This window comes from Podarcis erhardii (assembly GCF_964252035.2).
Source record: "Podarcis erhardii genome assembly, chromosome: 1".
NCBI classification, from domain to species: domain Eukaryota; kingdom Metazoa; phylum Chordata; class Lepidosauria; order Squamata; family Lacertidae; genus Podarcis; species Podarcis erhardii.
Window position 1 is genome coordinate 90,202,815 of NC_138497.1, and position 23,179 is coordinate 90,225,993.

Here is a 23,179-nt window from a genome sequence, read left to right on the forward strand (position 1 = left end):
CACACATCCTGCCAGGGAGGACCCATGCAGTTTGCACCAGTTACATAGTAGGAAGAACAGATGATCTCCACCCCTTACTACCTTGGTCTCTCTCTCCCTTCTGTGTATTCCTCTCTGTTGGTGATAGACTGTAAGTTCCTCGGGGCAGAGTCTTGTTTGTGAAACTTTACATGCAGCTCTGAACAGTTACATATGAACTGACTGTGCAGCAGTAGCAGCAGCAGTAATACATTAAATGATGATTATGTTTTAATTATTACAGACATTCATAATTCAATTCTTAATGGCAGTAATATTATTAAACTGGTTTCAACGGAATCAATCCCATACTGGTAAATATGATCTCCAGCTTAGAATCTGCTTCAGAGTCTCTGTTGGAAGTCTACAGCTAGTACTTTTTTGCTCTCAAAAGCTCACTCAGGACTGACAAAACTCCGTAGCAGAAACTGGTGTGCTTCTGTCTCCCTAACCGCCCACCCAAATCTCCCTGGACTAACTTTCTTCCTGCTATAACTTTTCACCAAAGTGTAAGTAATTTGAGAAACAGGAAATACACCCCGCTTTCCTCTCCCCTTCATTTTTCTAACGTTCAGTTGCCTCACGCCTGTTTTGCTACAGTTAGTGAAAACAAAAATGCATTGTGGCTAAATATAGTCTGACAGTTTGGGGCTTGGCTCTCATGTTACATAGACAGTTCCATTTCTGTATATTGAGTGAGGCAGTAATGTCCCAGGAAAGAGAAAGCGGGGAGTGGGGGAAGGATATTAAACAGCTAAAAACTTCTTTACTTTATTTTTTTTAAATGAAATATGATTAATTCCTACTTGAAACAACACTTTCTTGGTAAGTGAACAGTAACGCTTCAGAAGTTTAAATCTGGATTTTATCTTCTCCAAGGACTGTTATGTTTGGATTCCTGCCTCGACTTCTCCACATTCTCTCTCTCTGCCGATTTCCCACATCCACACTCACAAATGCAGGAAGGAAGGGAGTAAAGTTTCAAGAACACACTTTAGAAAGGCAATCTCTTTGGATTCTGTAGATACAGATGTATCCATCTATATAGAATAAAAACTTTGCAATAAACTTAAGCTAGGAGTTGTACAGTTTGCCATTATAGTACGGGGGGGGGGGAGAGAAATATCGAGTACTCACGCGGAGCAGATGTTGTACTGTTTTGAGAAGCCATCCTTTACGCATTCAAAACTGCCCCCCTCTCTCTCCGCCTGTCTTTTTTTTAATTTTTTTTTTCTACTGACAGTCAGTCGGGCTTCCCTATCCGCAGTCCAAAGGCAGATGAAGCTGCAACAGCTGGCAGGACTAGGAGAAACCAGGAGAGAAAGCAGCTCTTGTTCCGGAGCTTCTTGTCTGGTTCTTGACCATTTACCACTGGAAAAGGAAACAGCACATGTGTCATTCAGTTTGGCCTCTCCAGCTCACACGAGGAGGAGGGGAGGGGCACCAGTTTGCAGATAAGCACAAACTTTTTTTTTGTTGTTTTTGCCTTTAGCCCTCTATCCCTCAGCTAACTAGGACCTTTCCACCTCCAGCAAGCAACAAGTTGAGACAAAGACATCTTACTTTCAAATCGAGAGCCAAATGCATCTCATGCCAGCAATGTATAACATAATATAAGGTAAAAACAACAGTGAATTTTCAAGGGAGGAGGGTGGGAAATGGTTACGCTGCCAAAATTGCGCAGGGGAGAATTTAACAATAGGACTTTCATTTCTCTCTTTGCTGTGGCAGCTTTTCTGACTCGCTGCACAGAAAACTCCCCCCACCCCCCGGTCCCCTATGTTCAGATTTGAGATATATGGTTGTGTCTGTTTGTTTCTGAGAGCTGAAGGCAAAGGAAACATAGCGTCAATGAGCAAAAAGCAGCGCAAATGAAGCTGTGTGCTTGGTCCACTTTGGCCTCTGGCTAAACAGGTTTTGCAGGTTTGGGGGAAGTGTTTCCCAAACTGATGAAACTAATTTGTCCAGGGATAAAAGTGGGAGGAAAGAAATTGGTTGCATACACCAGTGGGATAAGAAATAGGAGCTATAAATTGCAAGGTCCCCAGTCCTAACCTCTCCTCTGCCATGAGATCATGATGTAACTTTGGGTCTGCTCAAGCACATCTTCTCAGACTCAGCTTCCTCCTTGCCCTCTGTGTTATGTTAATGATAGTACTTGCCTATCTTGCAGGGCCGATGTAAGTCAGGGGCTGTCTACATGGTGCCTGCAGGCTCAGTCGGCAGAGCATGATGTGCTCAATCTCAGGCTTGTGGGTTGGAGCCCCACATTGGGAATTGCAGGGGGTTGGACTGGGTGACCCTCAAGGTCCCTTCCAACTCTACAATTCTATGATACTTTGATTCTATATTTGTTTTGTTTTGTTTAAAAGCATTTATAAATTGCCTAATATTTTAAATATCTCTAAGTGGTATGCAGTATAAAAACAAACAATAACATTAGACAAAAATGCCTCATAAAACCAACAAAGCAGTAGTATAAAAGCATATAAAAACCAGAATACAGAGAATTCAAATACATAAAACAGGGCCTGGTATTATGGGTCAGGGAAAGTATGACAGAAAGATAAGCCTTTATAAAGACATCTGAAGCAACTGGTGGTTGCTGTTTCATATATGACAAAGTTGAAAGGCATTCCATAGTACAGGAACTATAGCAGAAAAATGCCCATTTTGGAATTACTAACCTATTGTATTCTGTAGGGTGTTGTACCACAAGTGGAATTTCCCCAGATAATCTAAGTGATCTTGCATATCTATACAAGGACAGGCTATTTTTCAGGTGACCTGGGCTTCAGTGGTTCAGGGCTTTAGGATTCAAGACCTTGAACATGGCCTAGCAGCTGATCAGCAGCTTGACTCCCCATCTAGTTTATCCTCATAGCAATGTGGTATATGCTAGTTTCAGCTAGCTCAGTCACCCAGAATCGTTCATGGCTAAATGAAGATTTGAACCCAGGTCTTTCTGGTCCTAATCTGACACTTTAACTGCTACAGCACACTGGTTTTCTTAATCTTAATATTCAGTCAGGTATTACAGCATCACAGTGTGCTGCAAATCCAGGACCCTGCTGACAAGTGACACCTGATATCGATGCTTCTGTACATTTACAGTATCACATAGCCCAGGGGAATGTTCCTTGAATGGCACTGTTTTCTTGATCTTCTGTCTGGTTACAAAGTGCTTTCACAACTACCCGGGAAACAAGCCAGACAGTGCAGCAACACGATGATTGTGTCATGATCACCCTGGCAGGGGAGCTAATGCAGAGCCCAACACAATTCTCGTTCAGAAGACATAGTTTCTGCTTGCATTTTGATGAGAATCATTTTGGTGCCAGGTATTTTCATAGCACACTGTGACTTCTCTGCAAGGAAAGAGGATAAGCTGATGTGCATTCTGTTAAGCTGGAGATTAATATACAGTGGTACCTTGGTTCTCAAATGTAATCCATTCCGGAAGTCCGTTCGACTTCCGAAATGTTTGAAAACCAAGGCCCAGTTTCTGATTGGTGTAGGCACCCTGGAAACCATAGCGGAAAGCCACATCGGATGTTTGGCTTCCAAAAAACATTCAAAAACCAGAACGCTTACTTCTGGGTTTTTGGCATTCAGGAGCCAAAATGTTTGAGGATCAAGACATTCGAGAACCAAGGTTCCACTATATTAGCACCCTGATTCTCTAAGGTAGTGGTTTTCAACAAGTGTGCCGTGGCACCCTGGGGTGCCTTGAATGAGGGTCAGGGGTGTCGCGGGCAACACTGACCACTGTCCCTCTTTCCTTCCCTACCTCCTCTGATGGGCTGTCATGTCTCTGCCTCCCAAAGGCTTGAATGACTGTTCCAGCAGTCCTGTCTACAAGCTCCACAGGCGAATGGTGCCTCTGTGGCTGGCCAGGGGGTGCTGGTTGCTAGGAACTGAGGCAGCCTCAGAGTAAGCAAGCAAGTGGGTGAGGGAGCCCAGCCGGCCAGTCCACCAGCCCTTGCTGTTGGGAATGGACACACCTCTCTTTAGGGCAACGGTGGGGGGGGGGGGAATGCAGCTCAAAGACCAGGGGCGGCAACAGCAGCTTCCCAGAGGACTCCCAAGGAGAGGGGAGAGGAGAGGAGGCTGAGGGAACACTCCATAAGGGAGGATATTTGAAAAAGGTTGAGGCAAGTGGTGACATAACTGGGCTCCTGAGCCCCACAAGGGTGCTGCAGTTGGTCAAGGGAGCTGTGGACTAAAGAAGGTTGAAAACCTCTGTTCTAAGGGGTTCAGAAAATCATTTTAGCCTCACAACTGCCTTCCTGTTTAGATTAAATTGATAAGCAGAAATTGTACATGGCCGCACAATGAATGTCATTGTCAAGCAAGGATTTCAGGCTGTTTCCCACATCCATCATCATCATCATCATCATCATCATCAACAACAACAACAATATCTGTATCCTGTCCATCTTACTGGTTTGCCCCAGTCACTCTGGGCGGCTTCTAACATATATAAAAACATAATAAAACATTAAACATTAAAAAGCACACAGAGATGGCGGAGCTGTTGCCCTTCATCTCATCAGCCCCAGTCAGCATGGCCAATGGTGAGGGATGATGGGAGTTGTAGTCCTGCAGACCTCCAGGCTGTTATCCCTATTTTGGCCTCTCACCCGCATCAGAAGCAGTTTTAGAGTAGTATGACTGGAGTGGCTAAACTGAGTGCCATGCTGTTGGGGACACAGGCACAGTGTTGTAGAATGGAGTGTGAGAGGCAAGGGAGTGCTGAATTTTAGTGCCGCACAGGGCACCACTGAAATTTGAGAGCCCAAAGTCCACCCCTGACCACATTACCTTACTGTCTGTATAGCAAATAGGCTGCAGAACAGGAGTGGTTCAACATCTTTTTGGGGGGGGGGCCCCCCAATGATCTGTCTGCATAGACTTGCCTGAACAAAAAGTTTCAGCATGCATTGGAAGCAGAACAACAAAGTATATATACTGCCTAATATGAATATGAATAATATGTGTAAAAGAGTCAAACCCCCATGTGGTACTATATTTCTGCAGCATAATTTTTTTATATATTAATACATCATTATTTTTACAGTTATACACAAACTGGGAGTGCGTATGTGTATAATAGGCAAACAATAATGTGCATATTAATGCATATAATATGTGGAATTGACAATATTTTTTAGCAGAACTGGGTAAAATATAATAATATCCTTGCCTCTGAGATCAAGGAGTGAGGTGGGAATTAGAAAAATAATAATCCATGCGGATTAGCTTGACGTGTAGAGTTTCAGAAAAATCCCATCCCTAGCATTGTGCCATTACTGCTGTGATTGCCCTGTTTTTACTACTATTATTATCATATTATTTTATGTTGGAAACTTCTTTGGGACCACATGGGCGATCAATGGTTGGTAAATGTTACAAATACAAATGATGTTACAAATAATGTCAGAAGCACTGCAAGGGAGCATGTGGGGTGTTAGGTAGGGGTAGTTCCTCTCGTGAGGGACACATCATGTTTCTTCTGGGATAGTGCACATTGTGCATTCATCTCTCACCTATGGCTTCTAGAAGCTGTCAGCATGCAAGAGAGGCCCCACCCTGGGAATGGCTTCAAATGTTCCAGTGAGTTCCGGCTGAAAAGAAGAAAAAGCCCTGACTAAAACTGGCATTTTGTTGAGTACAATCTATCAGCCCCCAGGATACATCAGATATGGGAACTGTTTAGTTTATCTTTGCAGGCTTTTAACGTATGTCACAGGATGATGTAGGACAAAAAGCCATGAACATGAATGGTGCATGACACCAAAGAGAAAAGTGGATTAACAGAAGACTGACTATGGAGAATGCAGGCTGGGAATTTCAAAGTGTGATTTCTGGCCCTGCAGCTTACCAAACATCTGCATGTTCAGAACTTGATATTCAGCTGGATTTTTAACCTTATTGGAGGCTTAGAGCCTCCTATCGCTGGCCCCATATTACCATGGGTTCATCAAGGGCTGTCCTTGTTCCCCAAGGGAAATATCCATATTAGACCATTCCCAGTCCCACTTGAACTGGGCTAAATGTAGAGCATGGGATACACACTGAGAACAAACAACAGCCTAATTCTCTTTCTTTCCTTCTGACCTCAAATGCAACTTCCCTCAGGGAAGCTGAGAAATAAGACAATGAGGAAACAAGAACGGGACTGCTGTGCCATTAAATTATTAAATTCCTCCTTGTCTGAACTTTCCTCTTACGCTTATATGCTGCAGGCAGTAAAAGCTGTGAAAATGAGGCAGCTAAAAAGGAGTGTAAAAGCAGCTTTTTGTTGAAAGGGAGTTGGATGGGCAGGATGAGGAAATTTCCCATGAAGCAGACTGGACTGTCCTGGAACAGGGACCTAGGTGGATTGCTCTTAGAAAGGAGGAAGATTGCCTACTGCAGGAGATGAACCCATGGAGGAATGTGACACGCAGAAGCAGTGGCGGTAGCTTGCCACCACAACCACGGGCGCCCAGGGCCACACACACCGTGGGAGTGTGCACAACGAGGTCAGCATGCCCAACGCCACACACTTCCGACATCCACGTGCAAGTGACTTCAGCACGCCCCGTACACACTGCCGAGCATGCTGATGCCAGACGTGTGTAGCACAATGTTTGGGCTGGGTGTGAAGAGGGTCAGGGTAGAGAGGGGACAGAATGTCCTCCAAGAGGAAAAGCCTGATTTAGAAACAGGCTTGTGTGTTTAAAAAGCATGCTAATTATGTGCCAGGAGAATCTAAAGGTGAAGACTGTTTTAGGAGTAGTAACAATGGAACTGGATTCCTCATCCACAGTGTGAGCCCAGCTTTCCAACTAGAGATGGACAAATGTGTCAGTTTTGGTTTCTTTCAGTTTCTCATTTTGCCCCTCAGTCTTCAAGTCAGTTCTCCACGTTTGCGTGTATCTATCTATCTATCTATCTATCTCCTGCTGAAAATTTGTCAACTGAACACATTTCACTGCAATTTTGACTAATGGAAATGGACACATTATTGTCAACATTTCCCCATAATATAGTGCATTTCACATGTTATTCTCTCTCTCTCTCTCTCTCTCACACACACACACTGCGAGCTTTACTCTAGCACATGCATTGGTTAGAGAATTGCATTGCAAAATTCAGAGAAGTGTGAATTTCAAAGGAGTGTTGTGCTTTCATTTACTTACTGGTTCAAGAAGTGCAAATTAGGTAGTCTCTTATTAAAATGCAAACAAAATTGATTTCCTTCCCCATTTCCAGCACCAGCAACATGTGTACAACACACCCCCCCCCGCCATGAGATTATTTGATTTTCCTTTCCTTTTCTTTGAAATTTTGGTTGCGGTTTTTAGTCAGATTGGCTAAAGAGTATTTAATCCTCTGATATGGCCAGGTTATAACTCTAGGGTTCCACCTCAAAAGTTTAACAAGTTGTTTGTTTTTTAGTGCCTTCTATCTGCCTGCTGCACTGTGAGTAAAGATTTCGCAGGGCCAGTTCTAATAATAAATTGCATACTGATCATTTTTTTCTACCAGATCAGGGGCACATTCATGTTATATCTGATTGGCTTTCGTTCAAGATTTTCCAAGTTGCAGAAGGCAAAGAAGAAAAACACGGCAGCAAGCTTGTATGGCATGTTTATAATCAGTGCCTAAAACAAATCAGCCTCCCGGAGGCACCAAGAAAATATTTACTGATTACAGCACTCTCAACACCAAGGTTTTCTTTACATGACTATTTTGGAGGACATTCATCCTGAGAGCTTCCTGTTTTCATCCTCTGTGTGATGAACAGTTGCCAACACCAAACGATGCTCAGAGTCATGAATGAACTCCTCTCCTAATCAAAACATTTGAAGGAAAGGGTTTTTTCCCCCATGTGTCTTTCTTTTTGCTTTTGATTTGTTGCTTTACTGCAACAAGAGAAGGGTACTGTATAGCACTGGAATCCACATGTTGATAGGTCTCTTTCACCAGTGTGTATGGACATAGAAATTATCTCAGATTTAGGAATTTAGAAAGTTGCCTTATGTGAGTCAAACCATTGGTCCATCTAAAGGTAAAGGCAAAGTTAAGTCCAGTCAAAGGTGACTATGGGGTTGCAGCGCTCATCTCACTTTCAGGCTGAGGGAGCCAGCGTTTGTCCACAGACAACTTTCTGAGTCATGTGGCCAGCATGACTAAACTGCCTCTGGGGCAATGGTACACAATGATGGAAACCAGAGCACACGGAAATGCTATTTACCTTCCCACCACAGCAGTACCTATTTATCTACTTGCACTGGGGTGCTTTTGAATTGCTAGGTTGGCAGGAGCTGGGACTGAGCAATGGGAGCTCACTCTGTTGCAGGGATTCGAACTGCCGACCTTCCAATCGACAAGCCCAAGAGGCTCAGTGATTTAGACCACAGCGCCACCTGCATCCCTTTGTGCTCACTGGCAGCTGCTATCTAAGATCTCAGACAGTGGCCTCTTTTCCAGCTGTGTCAGGAGATACCAGGGGTTGAACATGATACTTTCAGCATGGCCCTACCAAAGTTTCGTGGCTAGTGGGGCTATTTCAATGTGTGGAGTAAGATTCTCAGTAAGTTTCAAGACCCATACTCTCCATATGTTGTTGGACTACAACTCCCATCATCCCTGACTGTAAGCCATGCTGTTTGTGTATGACAGGAGTCCAACAACATCTGGAGGGCCATATCCTTCCCTTGTAATAATTACAGCAATAGCTAGTATCAACACCAGTCACCAGTGGCGGAGCTTCATGCTCTGGCACCAGGGGACGGAGAGCAGGTGGGGGTGTGACTGGTGCACGTCCTGGGGCATGGCGCACATCCTGGGGGTGTGGCGCACTGCCCAGAGGGGCATGGCATGCATCCTGGGGGCATGATGCACCGCCTGCAGGGGCATGGCGCCCAGCGTGGGTGGGGGTCAGCCACTATGGCACCCCACCAGGATCACGCTGCCTGGGGTGGTGTGCTCCCCCCGCACCCCTCTTCCTTTGTCAGTGCCAGTCACCACCACCCATCCTTCCTTTTTAAAAAATGTAAATTAAACCATATTTACTCTGTGTCCTTTGAGAGCTGCTTCCTTCTGCAGGCCTATATCAAACTGGTCTGGGAGGATGGGGTTCTGACTGACTCCAGCTACAAAAGCTGCTGCTGCTCATGGGGCCAGAGACAACCTTACATGGGAGTCTTGCAAGACCCGCTGATTAGAATGCCTACAGTCTCTAAGGATGAGGAAATTGTTTACGAGGTTTTGCAGAGGTCAAGATTTAATTTTGGAGATGCTTAATTTTTGTTGAAATAAAATAAAAAAATTAAAAATTGTTCAGTAACACCTTAGAGACCAACTAAGTTTCTTCCGGGTATAAGCTTTCGTGTGCATGCACACTTCTTCAGATACTTCAGATAATTTTTGTTGTTATTGGTATTATGTTTTTGTACAGTGATTGTTGACCTTATGAATTCTACAGGGATTGCTTGACCTCATTGCATACTTAGTGAGACATTTTCATGTATTCTTTTAAACTACTTACATTTCATTATACATTTGGAAACATGTAAATTTTTGATGTTTTAAGCTGCCTTGAGCATGGCTTAACTATAGAAAGACAGTGTACAGATAAGTTATGGTGAGGCATTCAGAGCTAGGCCTAGGCATTCAGAGCTAGGCCTTAGATCCTCTTAACTGTTAAGAGCTATAGTCATTCAGTGTGCAGAACAGGGGTGTGCAATGCATACTGTCCAACTCCCGAATGAGTCACATGACCTGCACCTCGCTCTCATCCCCCCAAAAGCATTTTTTTGGGGGGGAGTTCTCATGCAGTACCCAAAATGACCACCGTGGTCTCGCACAAAATAAACCTGGGATGCCCCTTTTTTCTGGGGCACTTGGCAGGTATTGCAATGCATTATCAGATGGTGTTGTGGGGCAGAACTACGAAAAGATCCTTTCAGACACTGGCATTCCTACAACTTATTTTGATGGGTTTGGGGTAGGGTAGGGGCAAGGATGGGGCTGTATGGATGCACTGGTAGAAGCACCAGATTGGTTTTGCCAGTGTAGCCATGTAGCTGTGACTTCACTGCTCCACGTAAACAGTAGTGATGCTAGTGTCAAAAAGATGGCTTCACAGCCACCTGAGTCAGGAGATTGTTCTAAGGATGGGTGATATATGAACAATTCATTTTTGTTCACTGGAAGTACTAATTAAATGCATATTTCATCATACTTGGATTAGGCTCCTGGGTTTGCTCTTTCTAAACAGTAGGTTTTTCTGCTTATATGGCTTTCAGTGTTTAGAGGGGGGAAATTAGTCTTTTGCTTTCAACAGATCTGTCATTTATACACATTGTCAAGATTGAAGTGATGATGTTGACTGTTTTTCTCCAAGTTACATTCTTTAGCACGATTTTGAAACAGGAGGTTGACTCCTCCAGGAGAACAGAGAGAAGATCTTTCTCTTGGCCCTCCTGAAACTTCCCTGGAAATCATGACACACTGATCCTGTAATGCAATCTTTTCTTTGGCATTGTTCAGAAAAGAACCTCCCCATCCTTCCTTCCCCCACACCCAGCATGACTTAAATGGAAAAAATAATCTGCAAACAAGGGAAAACTTGGATCATGCATTCCTATTCACCTTCTCACAGAGAAAGGGGGAAAAATATAGGCATGAAGAAGTAAACAAGCACCAGACATCATCATCATTTTGCATCCCAAAAACTGAATAAAAACAATTAAACCCAAAACACACAAAAATCTGATTATTATTTTTTAAAAGCAATACCCAAGGCAGAGACCTATTTATCCAGCTGGGAAAGCTTATATGGGCAGAAATGTCAGTTGTTTCTGGAAAGTGCAGATAGTGGACGCCTGTTCTTCTCCGCAGAAATGCTGCCAGGTTAGTCATAGAACCAGGAAACCTGTAGGGGTCGTGTAATCCAGCCTCTCTTGTCCAACCACTGCATGAGGGCCTCCAGAGAGGATCAGACCACTGCTCCTCAATGCAATTTCCACAGCTATATTGCTCTTACCATCAAGACTTCCCCCCCTCACATTACAGTCGTACCTTGGATCCTGAACGCCTTGGTACTCGGACGTTTTGGCTCCCAAACCCCACAAACCTGGAAGTGATTGTTCCAGTTTGCAAACATTCTTTGGAAACCGAACGTCCAACTGGGCTTCCTCAGCTTCCGATTGGCTGCAGGAGCTTCCAGAATGGATTCCGTTCGACTTCCAAGGTACAACTGTATTATTACTACTACTATAACTAATTTATTTATATCCCACCTTTTCCCCTGCTGGGTTCAAGGCGCCTTACAGCTAAAAATAAGAACCACTAAAAAATAAATCATTATAATACAATTAAATGCAGATAGAATTTTAAAAAAACCACACATTTACATATAAAATATGTTTAAAATATAACAATAATTACAATAAAAACACGACGGCACCAGCCCTTTAATTAAAAGCAGCCAATTCCCCAAAGCCTGTTGGAACAAGAAAGTCTGCACCTGCCAGGAGAAGGGCAACATGGAGGGAGCCAGTCTAGGCTCTCTAGGGAGGGAGTTTGAAAGTCTGGGAGCAGCCACCAAGAAGGCCCTCTCCCGCGTCCCCACCAAGTGTGCCTGTGAGGGTGGCAGGACTGAGAGACGATCCTCCCCCGAAGATCTCAAAACCTGGTCGGGTTCATATGAGAGAATATGGTTTCTCAGATATGCTTGGACCTAAGCTGTGTTCATCCAAAATCTATTCTCCTGTAACTTCAGCCTGTTAGATCTAGTCTTGCCTCCATGGACAACAGAGGAGCCTCTTCTTTCCTTCATCTATGTTGCACCCCATCAGATATTTGAAGAGTGCTGTCATGTCCCCCATTTCTTAAGTCTTCTTAGCTCCTTCAGATACAGTTCCTTCAACTTTCTCATATCTCTTGCTTTCTGTACTGTTGATACATCTTCATTGTTTCAAGTGGGGGGACTTAATTCCAAGTAAGTGCATCACAATGCCAGTTCCCATCTAATCTTTTAGAACACAGTCCATTGGATTATAAAAGTAACAGCAACATGAACAAAACTCATGTTAGTGGTCCTGGTCCTCCTTGGCTTAGATCCACCAGAAGCCATGCATTCAGCATTGTGGGTCTGATCCTGCAGAACTCCCTTCCTGTTGAAATTCATGCACTTGCCGAAGTCCCTCCTATATCAGCAGGCTGGAGATTTTCTGTTTTTATTATTTATTTTTGACTGATTTTTACCTCCTGTATGTGTTTTGTAAACTGCATGCACACCAGTTAGAAACTTCATTGATTAAGTGGCAAGTAAATAGCTGAAATAAAATAAATGAATAAACAAACTCTGAATAAACAAATAAAATGAATGAATAAACAAACTCTTGCTCTGTCTCTGTCTCCTCACACTCTCTCTATATGGGGCAGGATTCAACTAATGAGCCGCACCATCAGAAGCCTGCACAAAGACTTCCATTCACACAATGGGATCTTTCTCTTGTGCACCCAAAATTTGCTTATGAGTGTCAGGAGAGCTCACAGAACAATGCACAGGGGGAGCAGAGGGGGATCATTCCATGTGGCAAGCTGAAATGTCTACATTGACTGGAAGATGTGGGGGACATTCATAATCCTCTCCAGAGAACCTAGGGATTGCACCTGGGACCTTCTGCCTGCAAAGTAGATGGTCCACTTCTGAGGTATGGCCCTCCCAAAGAAGGAGAAGAAACATTGGTTTGATGCTTTCATGCCCTGCTTTTAGGCACATTGGAAATATCTGGCTAATAGCTATTAGAGCGAGGGTGTTTGGGTAAATGGTTTCTCATGTGATCCACTAGGGCTCTCCTTATGTCATCATGTTCTATCAATTTACATTCCAGATGAGTTGTGCCCCTATGTAATTTCTGGTGCCTCAGAGAAAAGGGGAAAATGCTTCATAAGTTCAACAGCTCCATCTTAAAATTAATGAGATTCCTTGCTCCTACAATTTCACGTGTATTATGCTTTTCTTTATAGCTTTGTTGCTTTTGCAAAGTGACTGGCCTGTGTTAAAAATCTTAATTTTCACATCCTCCAGTCCATGCATGCAGAAGTATGTATCTCATTAACAGGGCTGGACAAGCACAGCAATTAAATTAAATTACCATAATAGCTTAGATATTAGTGAGAACGAGGTGAAATTATAGTACTAAGAATGACTTCTCCCTGGGCTGCTTTGTAGGACTCATTGGAAGAAGAAAAAAAGATGTTAAATTCCAGTATTGCTTCCTGTAGTATCTGCTTTTGCTGACAATACCTGTGGTGGATTAATTGCCATGCCCTTTTTATGTCTAGCTCTTGCATTATATATAATAATAAATTCAAATTCCTGGAAAGTGCTTAGGCCACAGTTGGCAATTCAGCTCTGTTGATGGTACCTGTTCCTCATACCTCAGCGAAGCAATGAGGAAACCTACTTGACACTGGCCAACGACAATGGGCAGATCCACACCATAGTCTTGAAACACATCCAACACACATTTAATTTTCCCCAGAGAATTGTGGGAAGAGTTGTTTGCTGAAGCTGCTGAGAATTGTAGCTCTGTGAGGGGAAACTATAGTTCCCAGGATTATTTGGGAACAAGTTGTGTGTTTTAAATGTATGGTGTGATTCTGCCCATTGCATCTGCTGGTCTCATAGACTTGCTAATGGTCCAAAACATCTCTGCATAACTCACTACCACTTAAGGATAGCCATGTCAGGTTAAGCCAGATGCATTTTTGTTGTTGTTAAAACTCTCCATCTTTCCTTTTAGTACTGAGTTTCTGAATAAAGTACACTGGTGCATGTAAATACAGAGTGATATAACTACATTGGATTTGCTTTATTTTTTCATAAATTCTAATTGCTTGTCAAGCATGCTTGGTAATGAGGGATGGGGAGAGGATTTTGGTTAGGCTGCTAGCTTCAAACCTTCTCACTCTTACAATCTATAGTGGTATAATTGCCCCCTTCCCTGATTTTTTGGCATGCTGCCACACAATGGCATTATTATCCAGCTAATATTTCTTAATCATACACTAATACAGAAAAGCTTTTTCTTTAACCACAAGAAACTGACTTTGTATTTTAATCAGTGTGGCATGTGTACAAGCAGCATCCTACTTTCTGAGTGGAGGGGGTGAGGATTGATGGACGTGCTTTGGGAGATGTCTCTTTCATGTCACTTCCTTCAGAATGGGGCAACCTGTCAGTCTGCAAGCTCAGTTCGGAGGAACGATATGGCAGATAGAGTCGATGGTACGGAGTCAAAGTACTGTCCATGGCAGGGAACGTTAGCTGCAGACAAAATTTAATAACAACAAGCAGGTTCACCATAGCTCAGGCAGACACATAGTTCCTCTTCTAATCTCCTAGAGTCCTATGGGATTAGAATTCCAGAATACTAGGCATTAGAGAAACAGAAAAGCCACAAAAGGACTATTCCTGTGAGAGGCATACCTAGGGTCCCTTGCGCCCTTGGCAAGGAGCTGAATCGGCACCCACTCCAAGAAAAAAAAGATCTGCAGTTTACTGCAATTGCCACTTTACTACGTTTTATGTGATCCAAGTACTCAAAGCATCTGGAATGAGGGTAAGGTGAGGAGGTAAAAAAAAATCATAAGCCTTTGTGCCACGGTGTGAGAAGACTGGGAAGCTTCTCCTGTATTTGATCTTACCACGACAGTGGTGGCCTGTCACTACATTCATATACGCCATGCACTCCATAGCCTCCAGCAGTCTGCCTTCATACAGCCTTGCCATTTCTCCTGCGGCTCAGCTCCCAGCTCTTGTCTAAACTCACAACCTTACACAGATAACTGGAGACATTTTTCTGGGGTGATTTTTGTGCCCCACAACCCCAGGCCTGTATCCCTGCCTGGCAGAGGCTGGTTTTAGTAACTCAACCTCTGATCCCTTTGTGGACGCTTGTAACTCTGATATTTGCTGGCTGGGGGAACACAAGGGTATGTTAGGGGGCGTGACTACAACCCCAGAACTTTTCTCAAGTCAGGCACAACCCCCCATTAGAATGGATAAGAAACTCCCCAAAATTCACCAGTAATGGCACCCATTGACCACAGGTGCAGAAAATCAGCCACAAGTTCACCGTCAAAACCATTGACTCAAATAGCAAGTGCACTACTATAAATAATAAGTGTAGAAAGGCTCTTTGTCTTTTCTGTAAGAAAAAAAAAACACCCCTGTCCCCTCTGAAGATAGCTTAGACAAAGAAAAAGTGGTTAGCAGAGAATGTTCATCTGACACTGTTAGCCATATGTCCGGGAATTCCCCTCTTTTGGGGTCCTACATGCCCATGGGGGGGGGTTACATTTTAAAGCAATTGTCCTGGGGGTTGGGGTAATTTTGTTTGTTTGTGTGCGCTGGCGGCTCTGGTTCAGGCTTTGGGCATAGGCGGCTCAGGCTTGGTGGTGGTGGAGGTGCTAAAATGCCCTAAAAAAGCTCGACAACATTTTGCCTCTTGAAATATGGTAACCCTGTTGTTAGCATATGAAGACTAACTGTGAGTTGCAGCTGGATCACACTTTGTAGGACTTCAGTATGGGGGAACGGCTTCACTTGGTATTAGGGTTGAGAAATTGGCTTCAAAGTCCTGTTCCTATTTAACAGCAAACACTCTGAAATTCATTATGCTCCCTTCTTTCTTGGATATTTTTTCCAGGGTGCCCTCTGAAGGTTAAGACAAGTTTTTGTCTGCCCTGGTATGATTTAAATGAGAGTGTGGATGGAGATGGAAGGCAGCTATGCTTGGCAGGGCACTGTTCATCAAAGTACCACGATTCCTAGGAAAGACGAACTTCCTGTCCAGATTCTGTCCAGATTTGGCAACTGAAGCAGAACCCATAAGTCAAACTTGCACTGAGTGAGGCTGGGGTACATAGCCTCAGCTGAATGAACAACTCAAGTATAGGATGAAGAGGAAGACAGGGCCCCAGAGGAACATAGGCTAAATGGGATGGGATGGGATGGGATTCTTGGAAGTATTCTTATTTTTAATAATGGACTCAAATAATATTTTTATAACATTTTAATATATTTTTGAATGAATCATCTCTCTGATGATTTTGGCTCTTGCTTCCAGTCTTTGGAACACATGAAACTGCTCTGTACTGATTCAGACCTTTTGCCCATCCAACTGAATATTGTCCACCCCAACAACAGGTACTCTGGCAGATACTCCCTATCACCTACTGGCCTAATGGGAGGAATTCAACACTGTGCTGAGGTGATTGTTCTTTCAAGGCAAGTATTTTGGCTTGCCGGGTGAAATGGTCCCCCTCTCACCCTACCATGTGCTGTTCCATGGTTTTCCCCAACCCATCCAGAGCCAATTTCTGAGGGGAGGTGCATGGAACAGAGGGAAGCCCCACTGCACAAGCAGAAACCTTTGTGTAGTGTTTATGCTGATGGGACTCATGAGTTGAATCCCATTCAGAAGTCCCAGGAGGTTAAGGCCTCACACACAAGATGGCCAAACAATGTTATGCTATGACAAGCATGCAAAGTGAAAAACAAACCAGGGCAACATCAGAAAGCAACAGTCCAGGGACCAGCAGCAGAGGAGCTCCAAACTAGTCAAGAATCTAAAAATCTGTCTTGTTCCAGCATCTAGAAAATCTAATCCCGACCAAGCCTAATCCCAGTTTGTGGCATTTGGGGAGAGGAGAGTATAGGGAAATTACTTTGCAGAGCTAAAAGTCATGCTAGTATGACTCTGTAATCAAACACTGCCCTGTCTCCAGGAAAAAAGTGGCCTTCATTGCAGCAGGCCCTCAGGTGACATGGTTCGGTTTGGTCCTCCTTTGTTAGGTATTGGTCCTGCTTTGTTAGGTAGGTGGCCTTTTGTAGTTGGTAGCCCATGACAGCATCAGGTGCTGAAATTTAGGTCTGAGTCTCAAAGCCTGAGGTCCACACTTACCCACCCAGCATCTTACACATCCTCCTGCTCTACATCCCAAGCACTTCAGCTGAAGTAAACAACAGAGCTGAAATCAATTGGAGAGAGAGAATGCAGCTGTTATTGCCAGGGAGAGCACAGAGTCTGCAAGCAAAACACAGTGGGGAGATCTCTTGAAAAACCGGAGGAGTTTAGCTCCGACTCTGTTTGCTGCCAAACAATGTTAGTACAAATGGTTGCTTAATATTGTCTGGTTGCCTTGTTCTTTTGCTCTCTCACACACACCTTTTATGCATCAGCTGCATGTTGTGATATCAAAACCCATAGAAAAGAGGAAACATCACAGGGGGAAGAGAATCAATGTCCCCACCACAGATGTTACTCATAACTTTGAATCCTCCACGCCTGTGAACCGTTTGCTGCTCCCTGAAGGCAGAGCTGTACTTGGCATACAATTTGCAGCAATCACACAGATGCAGCCGGAGAGGAACAAGCATTGGATTTGATGGCCTTTTCTTCCTGCCATTTCTGACATGAGGCATTGTGCACATTCCTGATGAAGTGAAGACCAGTTGTGACCTCATTCTGCCCCACTGGAATAATTTGAGGGGAGGGGAGGAAACCACATTTGCAGGAGAGCTGCAAATGAAGTCCCAGCTCTCCCCTGATTTACATTGCTGTTCAGATTGTGGGCAAATGCATGAAAATCCATATGGTTAATGATGCATGCTTCCCATTATTTGACAGCAGAAAATAGGTACACTTGTTTTATGTTACACTAACAAGGGATATACGTCACAGTAATGGGCAAGTCCAACCATGGGACCTGGTTCTGTGGCCTGCTTAAGTTGCTTTGAAATCCTGGCTTCAAAAATCTGTTTCCCTGCAGCTAAAGATGGAAGCATGTTTTGTATTTAAAGATAATAAATTAGCACATTTATATTGCTGAGGCACGTTGCACATTCATAATATTATCAGAGTTTTAAATGAGCTGAAAGAGTTGTTGGATGCAGTTCCCAGGTGAAGCCAACATCATTTGTAGATGTGACTTAGAGTCAGTTCAGGCATTCAAAATCTTCCCCACATAATGAATTCCCAGTTGTCCCTAGGCCTGTATTTAAATGGAGAACAGAACTGATGTCCCTGATTACCTGCCTGGACACAATTTGTGCTGTGAGTGTGGACAAATATATATATATATATATATATAGGCACAGAGCCCGGGGGGCATTGCCAGGGACACTGGAAATATGATTTAGAATTGAGTGCAAGAGTTAGAGAGGCACTGAATTTTGGAATTGCTGAAATTTGAGACCCCAAGATCTGCCACTGCTGGGAAAGCAGAAAAACTACACAATGCTTCAGCACACAGATCAAGGTTTGTTTGTGTGTGTATGTTTCTGTCAAGCTGAAGAAGATATAAGGAAGCTAAAGATAGGTACCCCTAACAATATTTGTGCAGATAAATGCCATTTCAGGCAGGACTTTAAGTACTGCTGCACTCTGGCATTATCCTGTCACTTGGAGACCATTCTTTTCTAAATGCTCTGGTAATCTTTAATGTGACTAGTTGCATCAGACAGCAAAGGAGCAAATGGATACGTGAGGCCATTTACCTGGAACACTGAGCATCTCCAATTATTCATTTTCCACAAGTAACGAAGGAGCAAGTTAACAGCCTGTTGGGTCTGAAACATCTCTATTATTTAGAAAGGTAGGTTCAGAGGGCATAGCAATTTTGTTTTTGCAAGATGTTTCAAAGCACGGGCTCAAGAGCACAGAAGGCAAATTCCTATAGGTGCTACCAGAGAATGGCCTGGGATAATGGGAATTGTAGTATAGTATCTGTCAGGGACCATGCTGAGGAGGGCTGCACTGAAGAGGCATGGTGGGAGCCACCCTGATCCTGAATCTTCCCAGGAACAGGAGGACAACATAGATTTGGAGCAGTGGTTTGCAGAGGGGCATAGTTCAGAAGGCAGAAGCTGGGAAATACTGTATGGGTAACAGCTAGAAGAAGAAGAAACACTGGGAGAGAGAGAGTTAACAGATTCATAATCGTTGGACAGCATTCCTCCACCACCCTCCCCAAAGTTGAGAAGAGTTCAGAAAGTCTCAGAACAGAAAGCACAGAGGGTACAAGCTCAGATTACAAGACGTAGGAGTGGCATAGATTAATAGCAATGGAGCGGGGAGTGAGCCTTAATTGAGAGCACCACCATTCTAGGGAGACACTTCCTTTTGTCTCTTGCTGTGTTTATTAAAGAAACTAACTGGTAAGACTTTCTTTTTGTTTGACCTGCTTATTTACTGCCACTGGGGAGGACACTGATTCCCTGACACTATCAGTGGCAACTCATGATGATGATATGACCTCCTGCATCAGACATGGTGTGCCTCTGAATACTAGTTGCTGAGGATTACAGAGCATGGTTGCATTCATGACCAACCTGTTGTCTTCCCACTGGTTGACCACTATCAGAACAGGATACTGGACCTGATAAGTCTCTGATCTGACCCAGTGGGGTTTTTCTTCTGTTCTTATGCTACAGCATACCCCTAATGGTCTTGTCTCTACACCTCAAAGGCTACACCTTTACCCTGTTCTTCATTATTCTATAGCAGTTTGGTGCAAGTGAAGAGGAAGGTGGCTAGCCGCTACTCCGACCATTTGGCAAATTGTTTTCAAACCATTTCAATCCAAGAGACCACTGTCAACCATCAAAATTTATTCCATACTGCCATCTGTCCTTAGCAGCGAAATCCTGGCTGCAAGGGAATCAAAGTGTTGGCAGGCACTGGCTGGGCTGTCTGCTTATTCCCTGATGGGTGGATACCTGCCAACAGGGGATAAATGAATAGATCAGTGGGTGGGCAACCTGTTCAGCACCGAGAGGCAGTTTAGAAATATCCAGAGCCAAAGGGCTGCAGTTAATTTGCATAAATTAGATGCATGTAATTCACAAAAGTGGCAGTCATTTCCATGTGCTGGCAAGAATGTATTAACAGTATTACAGCATTCTTGATTTTTTGTGGGGAAATGGAGACACCCAGCTTGAATCAAATGTGAACTAAGAAATCCAGAGATCTAGAACACATAGTCATGCCTTTATTTCTTGCTACCTTTCACTATTGTTTCCATCGTATTTCAAAAACATTTCTCAATGTCACTGAGGATCAGAACCACGCTCCTTTGAAAAGGAAACCTGGGATTTTGCACAATGCTGACAAGAGGCCACAGAGGCCCAAAACAACCTTATGGGTCTCAGTGTTGTCTCTTCCCTGAAATGGGATGGGGAAACAACCAGTAAACCGCAGCAGCCTATGGCTTTGGCTATTGAGTTAAAGGGCACATGATCTCATGAAAGCAATGGCAGAGGTGATAGGTGTACAGCGCATATCTGAGCTATAAATGACTTGGCATGGCATTGGGGAGTATGAATGGGTTATAGATTAAAACCTGTAGAAGAATCTCCTCAAAGATCTAATAAAAACCATATTACTTTGCATCTTCAAAACAGCCACACTGTTTGCAACATGTACCATGAAACAAAGCTTGCTTGCTACTTACTGGGCATTCATACAAAGACTGAGATGAAAGCAGGTTTACTTTTCACAGACATTTTGGGAACATCAAAAGTGCCATATTTTGGCAATTCTGTGAGGGCTGCATAAAAAGGGATAAGAAATGCCCACCTTTCCAGAAAGGATTGCTGTCACTTGCCAATACTGATGTCAGGAATTAGCCTGCAGCCAATATATTACTGCAATTAAATGTGTTATTATTCATTTATTTGAAATATTTATAACCCACACAACAATGCAGGTACCAGAGCAGGGAACAGAACATAAAATAAAACCAACCAACCAACGAAAACATCAAAAGCACGAACAATACAGATTAAAATATGCCATCAAATAAATAAATTAGGTGTGTGAAGCCTTCAGAACTTATGAAAAATTGAGCTGAATATAGCCTACTCAGTTCAGTTTTGATTTGTTCTGAAACAGAGATCATGAGTAAGGAATGAACACAATTGAGTATATTTTTCATATGCATAACAGGGCCAAGAGCTTGCCTTTGTCCTGTGACAGTAGCAGAGAGGATATTGAAAACAACACTAAGAGTGGAGTCACCATTTTATATTCCTGTAATTATCTTCTGGGTGTTGTATCATTTTAGGACATTCTAGAGGGGGAGATGGAAGCTTCCATTTTCTCTCCAGAACAAATGTTATGATGATGATAATGATGATGATGATATCACCATCATTTGTATACCTCCCTACATCTGCAGATCTCAGGGTGGTTCACAACATAATTATTTCCTTCCAAGTTGTGATGGCATCTTGTAAAGTATGTGAGCCCTGGTTGGCTGGTCCACATATGACTAACCAAGCAAGACAACAACAAAGTAATGAGAAGGGAAAAGTACAGAAGTAGTTAGAAACATAGGAAGCTGCTTTCTCCAGAGTCAGACCATTGGACATTGCTCCATCTGTGGCTCTGAATTGCTCACACTGACTGGTTTCATAGAACCATAGAATTGTAGAACTGTAGAGTTGGAAGGGACGAGGGTCATCTAATCCAACTTCCTGCAATGCAGGAATCTTTTGCCCAACGTGGGGTTCTAACCTACAACCCCATGATTAATTCATTCAGTGGTTTTCCCCAGCCCTTCTCTAGAGATGCCAGGGATTAAACCTGGGACCTTCTACATGCAAGGCACATGCTCTACCACTGAGATACAGTATTCTCTCTGCAGGTAAACACTGGAAGTGCTTCTGACCCAAAATAAAAATGAAAGAACATTGGCAAAGCAGGTTGTTGCAGGCTGAAGGATGATGCTTGGTGGAGCCATCTTGTAAAACTGTGGTCAGTAAACAGGGGGGACATGTTTTATTGCAGATGGGGGAAATGAAGGCATCTGGTTTTGCTGCTACAGGTGCACCATGGCATTTCTTCTCTCTGTGCTCCTTCCAGTGGTCATTCCTCTGGTCGCTGCAGTGGATACACGGCCTGACTGTCTGCCTCCACTCTATATACCATCAGTTTTTCAGAAGCAAATTTTAGATTGTGTGAAAGCTCAAATTTAATGTGGGAATTAACAGTTAGGAAAATGTCAGGGAAATGGAATAAATTGCCATGCGAATGCAGTCCTAGTGTGCAGTTACACATGTCTACATAGAAACCTGACTGTAACCGCCAAGACCATATAACACCGGTCTTGAAAGACCTACACTGGCTCCCAGTACGTTTCCGAGCACAATTCAAAGTGTTGGTGCTGACCTTTAAAGCCCTAAACAGCCTCGGTCCAGTATACCTGAAGGAGCGTCTCCACCTCCATCGTTCTGCCCGGACACTGAGGTCCAGCGCCGAGGGCCTTTTGGCGGTTCCCTCACTGTGAGAAGTGAGGTTACAGGGAACCAGGCAGAGGGCCTTCTCAGTAGTGGCTCCCCCCCTGTGGAACGCCCTCCCACCAGATGTCAAAGAGAAAAATAACTACCAAACTTTTAGAAGACATCTAAAGGCAGCCCTGTTTAGGGAAGCTTTTAATGTTTAATAGGTTATTGTGTTTTAGTGTTTTGTTGGAAGCCGCCCAGAGTGGCTGGGGGGGACCCAGCCAGATGGGCGGGGTATAAATAATAAATTATTGTTATTGTTATTGTTATTGTATAACGTGGCACACCTTGTCTCCACTTTGTCCTCACGTTATGACTAGCCACAGACAGTTGACCACATCATTGCCTCCTGCTTAGACAGTCTACTATGCTCTAAATTTGATTCAAACTGCAGGTTCATGAACTCTGAAAGGTGCTATAAATCACTGACTTTCCCATCACACATTTGCAACATGTTAATCAAATTCTTGTCAGAAGTTGAGGGAGGGACAAAATATTTCCATTCCCACTGTCTGCAAATATCAAAGGCATCAGAACAGCCGGAACAGAAAAGTTTTTATAGATTTTATGCTTGGCTTACACACACTGCTGTAACAGTCAATTATCCTAAGACTGAGTAAGGCAAAATTGCATAAGATTTGTATAGGAAAAAGCTTCACAGAGATTTCAAATTTTATTTGAATTTTTAATCCTCAGACAGGCATAAAATGGCAGGGATTATAGGTTTTTCTTGCAAAAGGGGTGATGGTTTGCAAAGAGGTATCACAAATAGCACACACAGAGTTGGGTATCTCATTTCTTCAC

General features: G+C 43.5%; 1 protein-coding gene across 1 annotated transcript in view; it reads right to left on the bottom strand.

Annotated features, from left to right (window-relative positions):
* GYPC (glycophorin C (Gerbich blood group)) overlaps positions 1-1,379 on the bottom strand; it is a 27,983-nt gene extending 26,604 nt beyond the window's left edge. The window contains exon 1 of the mRNA XM_081853706.1: positions 1,156-1,379. Coding sequence (XP_081709832.1) covers positions 1,156-1,189 — 34 coding nt within the window. The 5' untranslated portion in view covers positions 1,190-1,379. The remainder of the gene's footprint in view (positions 1-1,155) is intronic.
* Between the last annotated feature and the right edge of the window lie 21,800 nt (positions 1,380-23,179).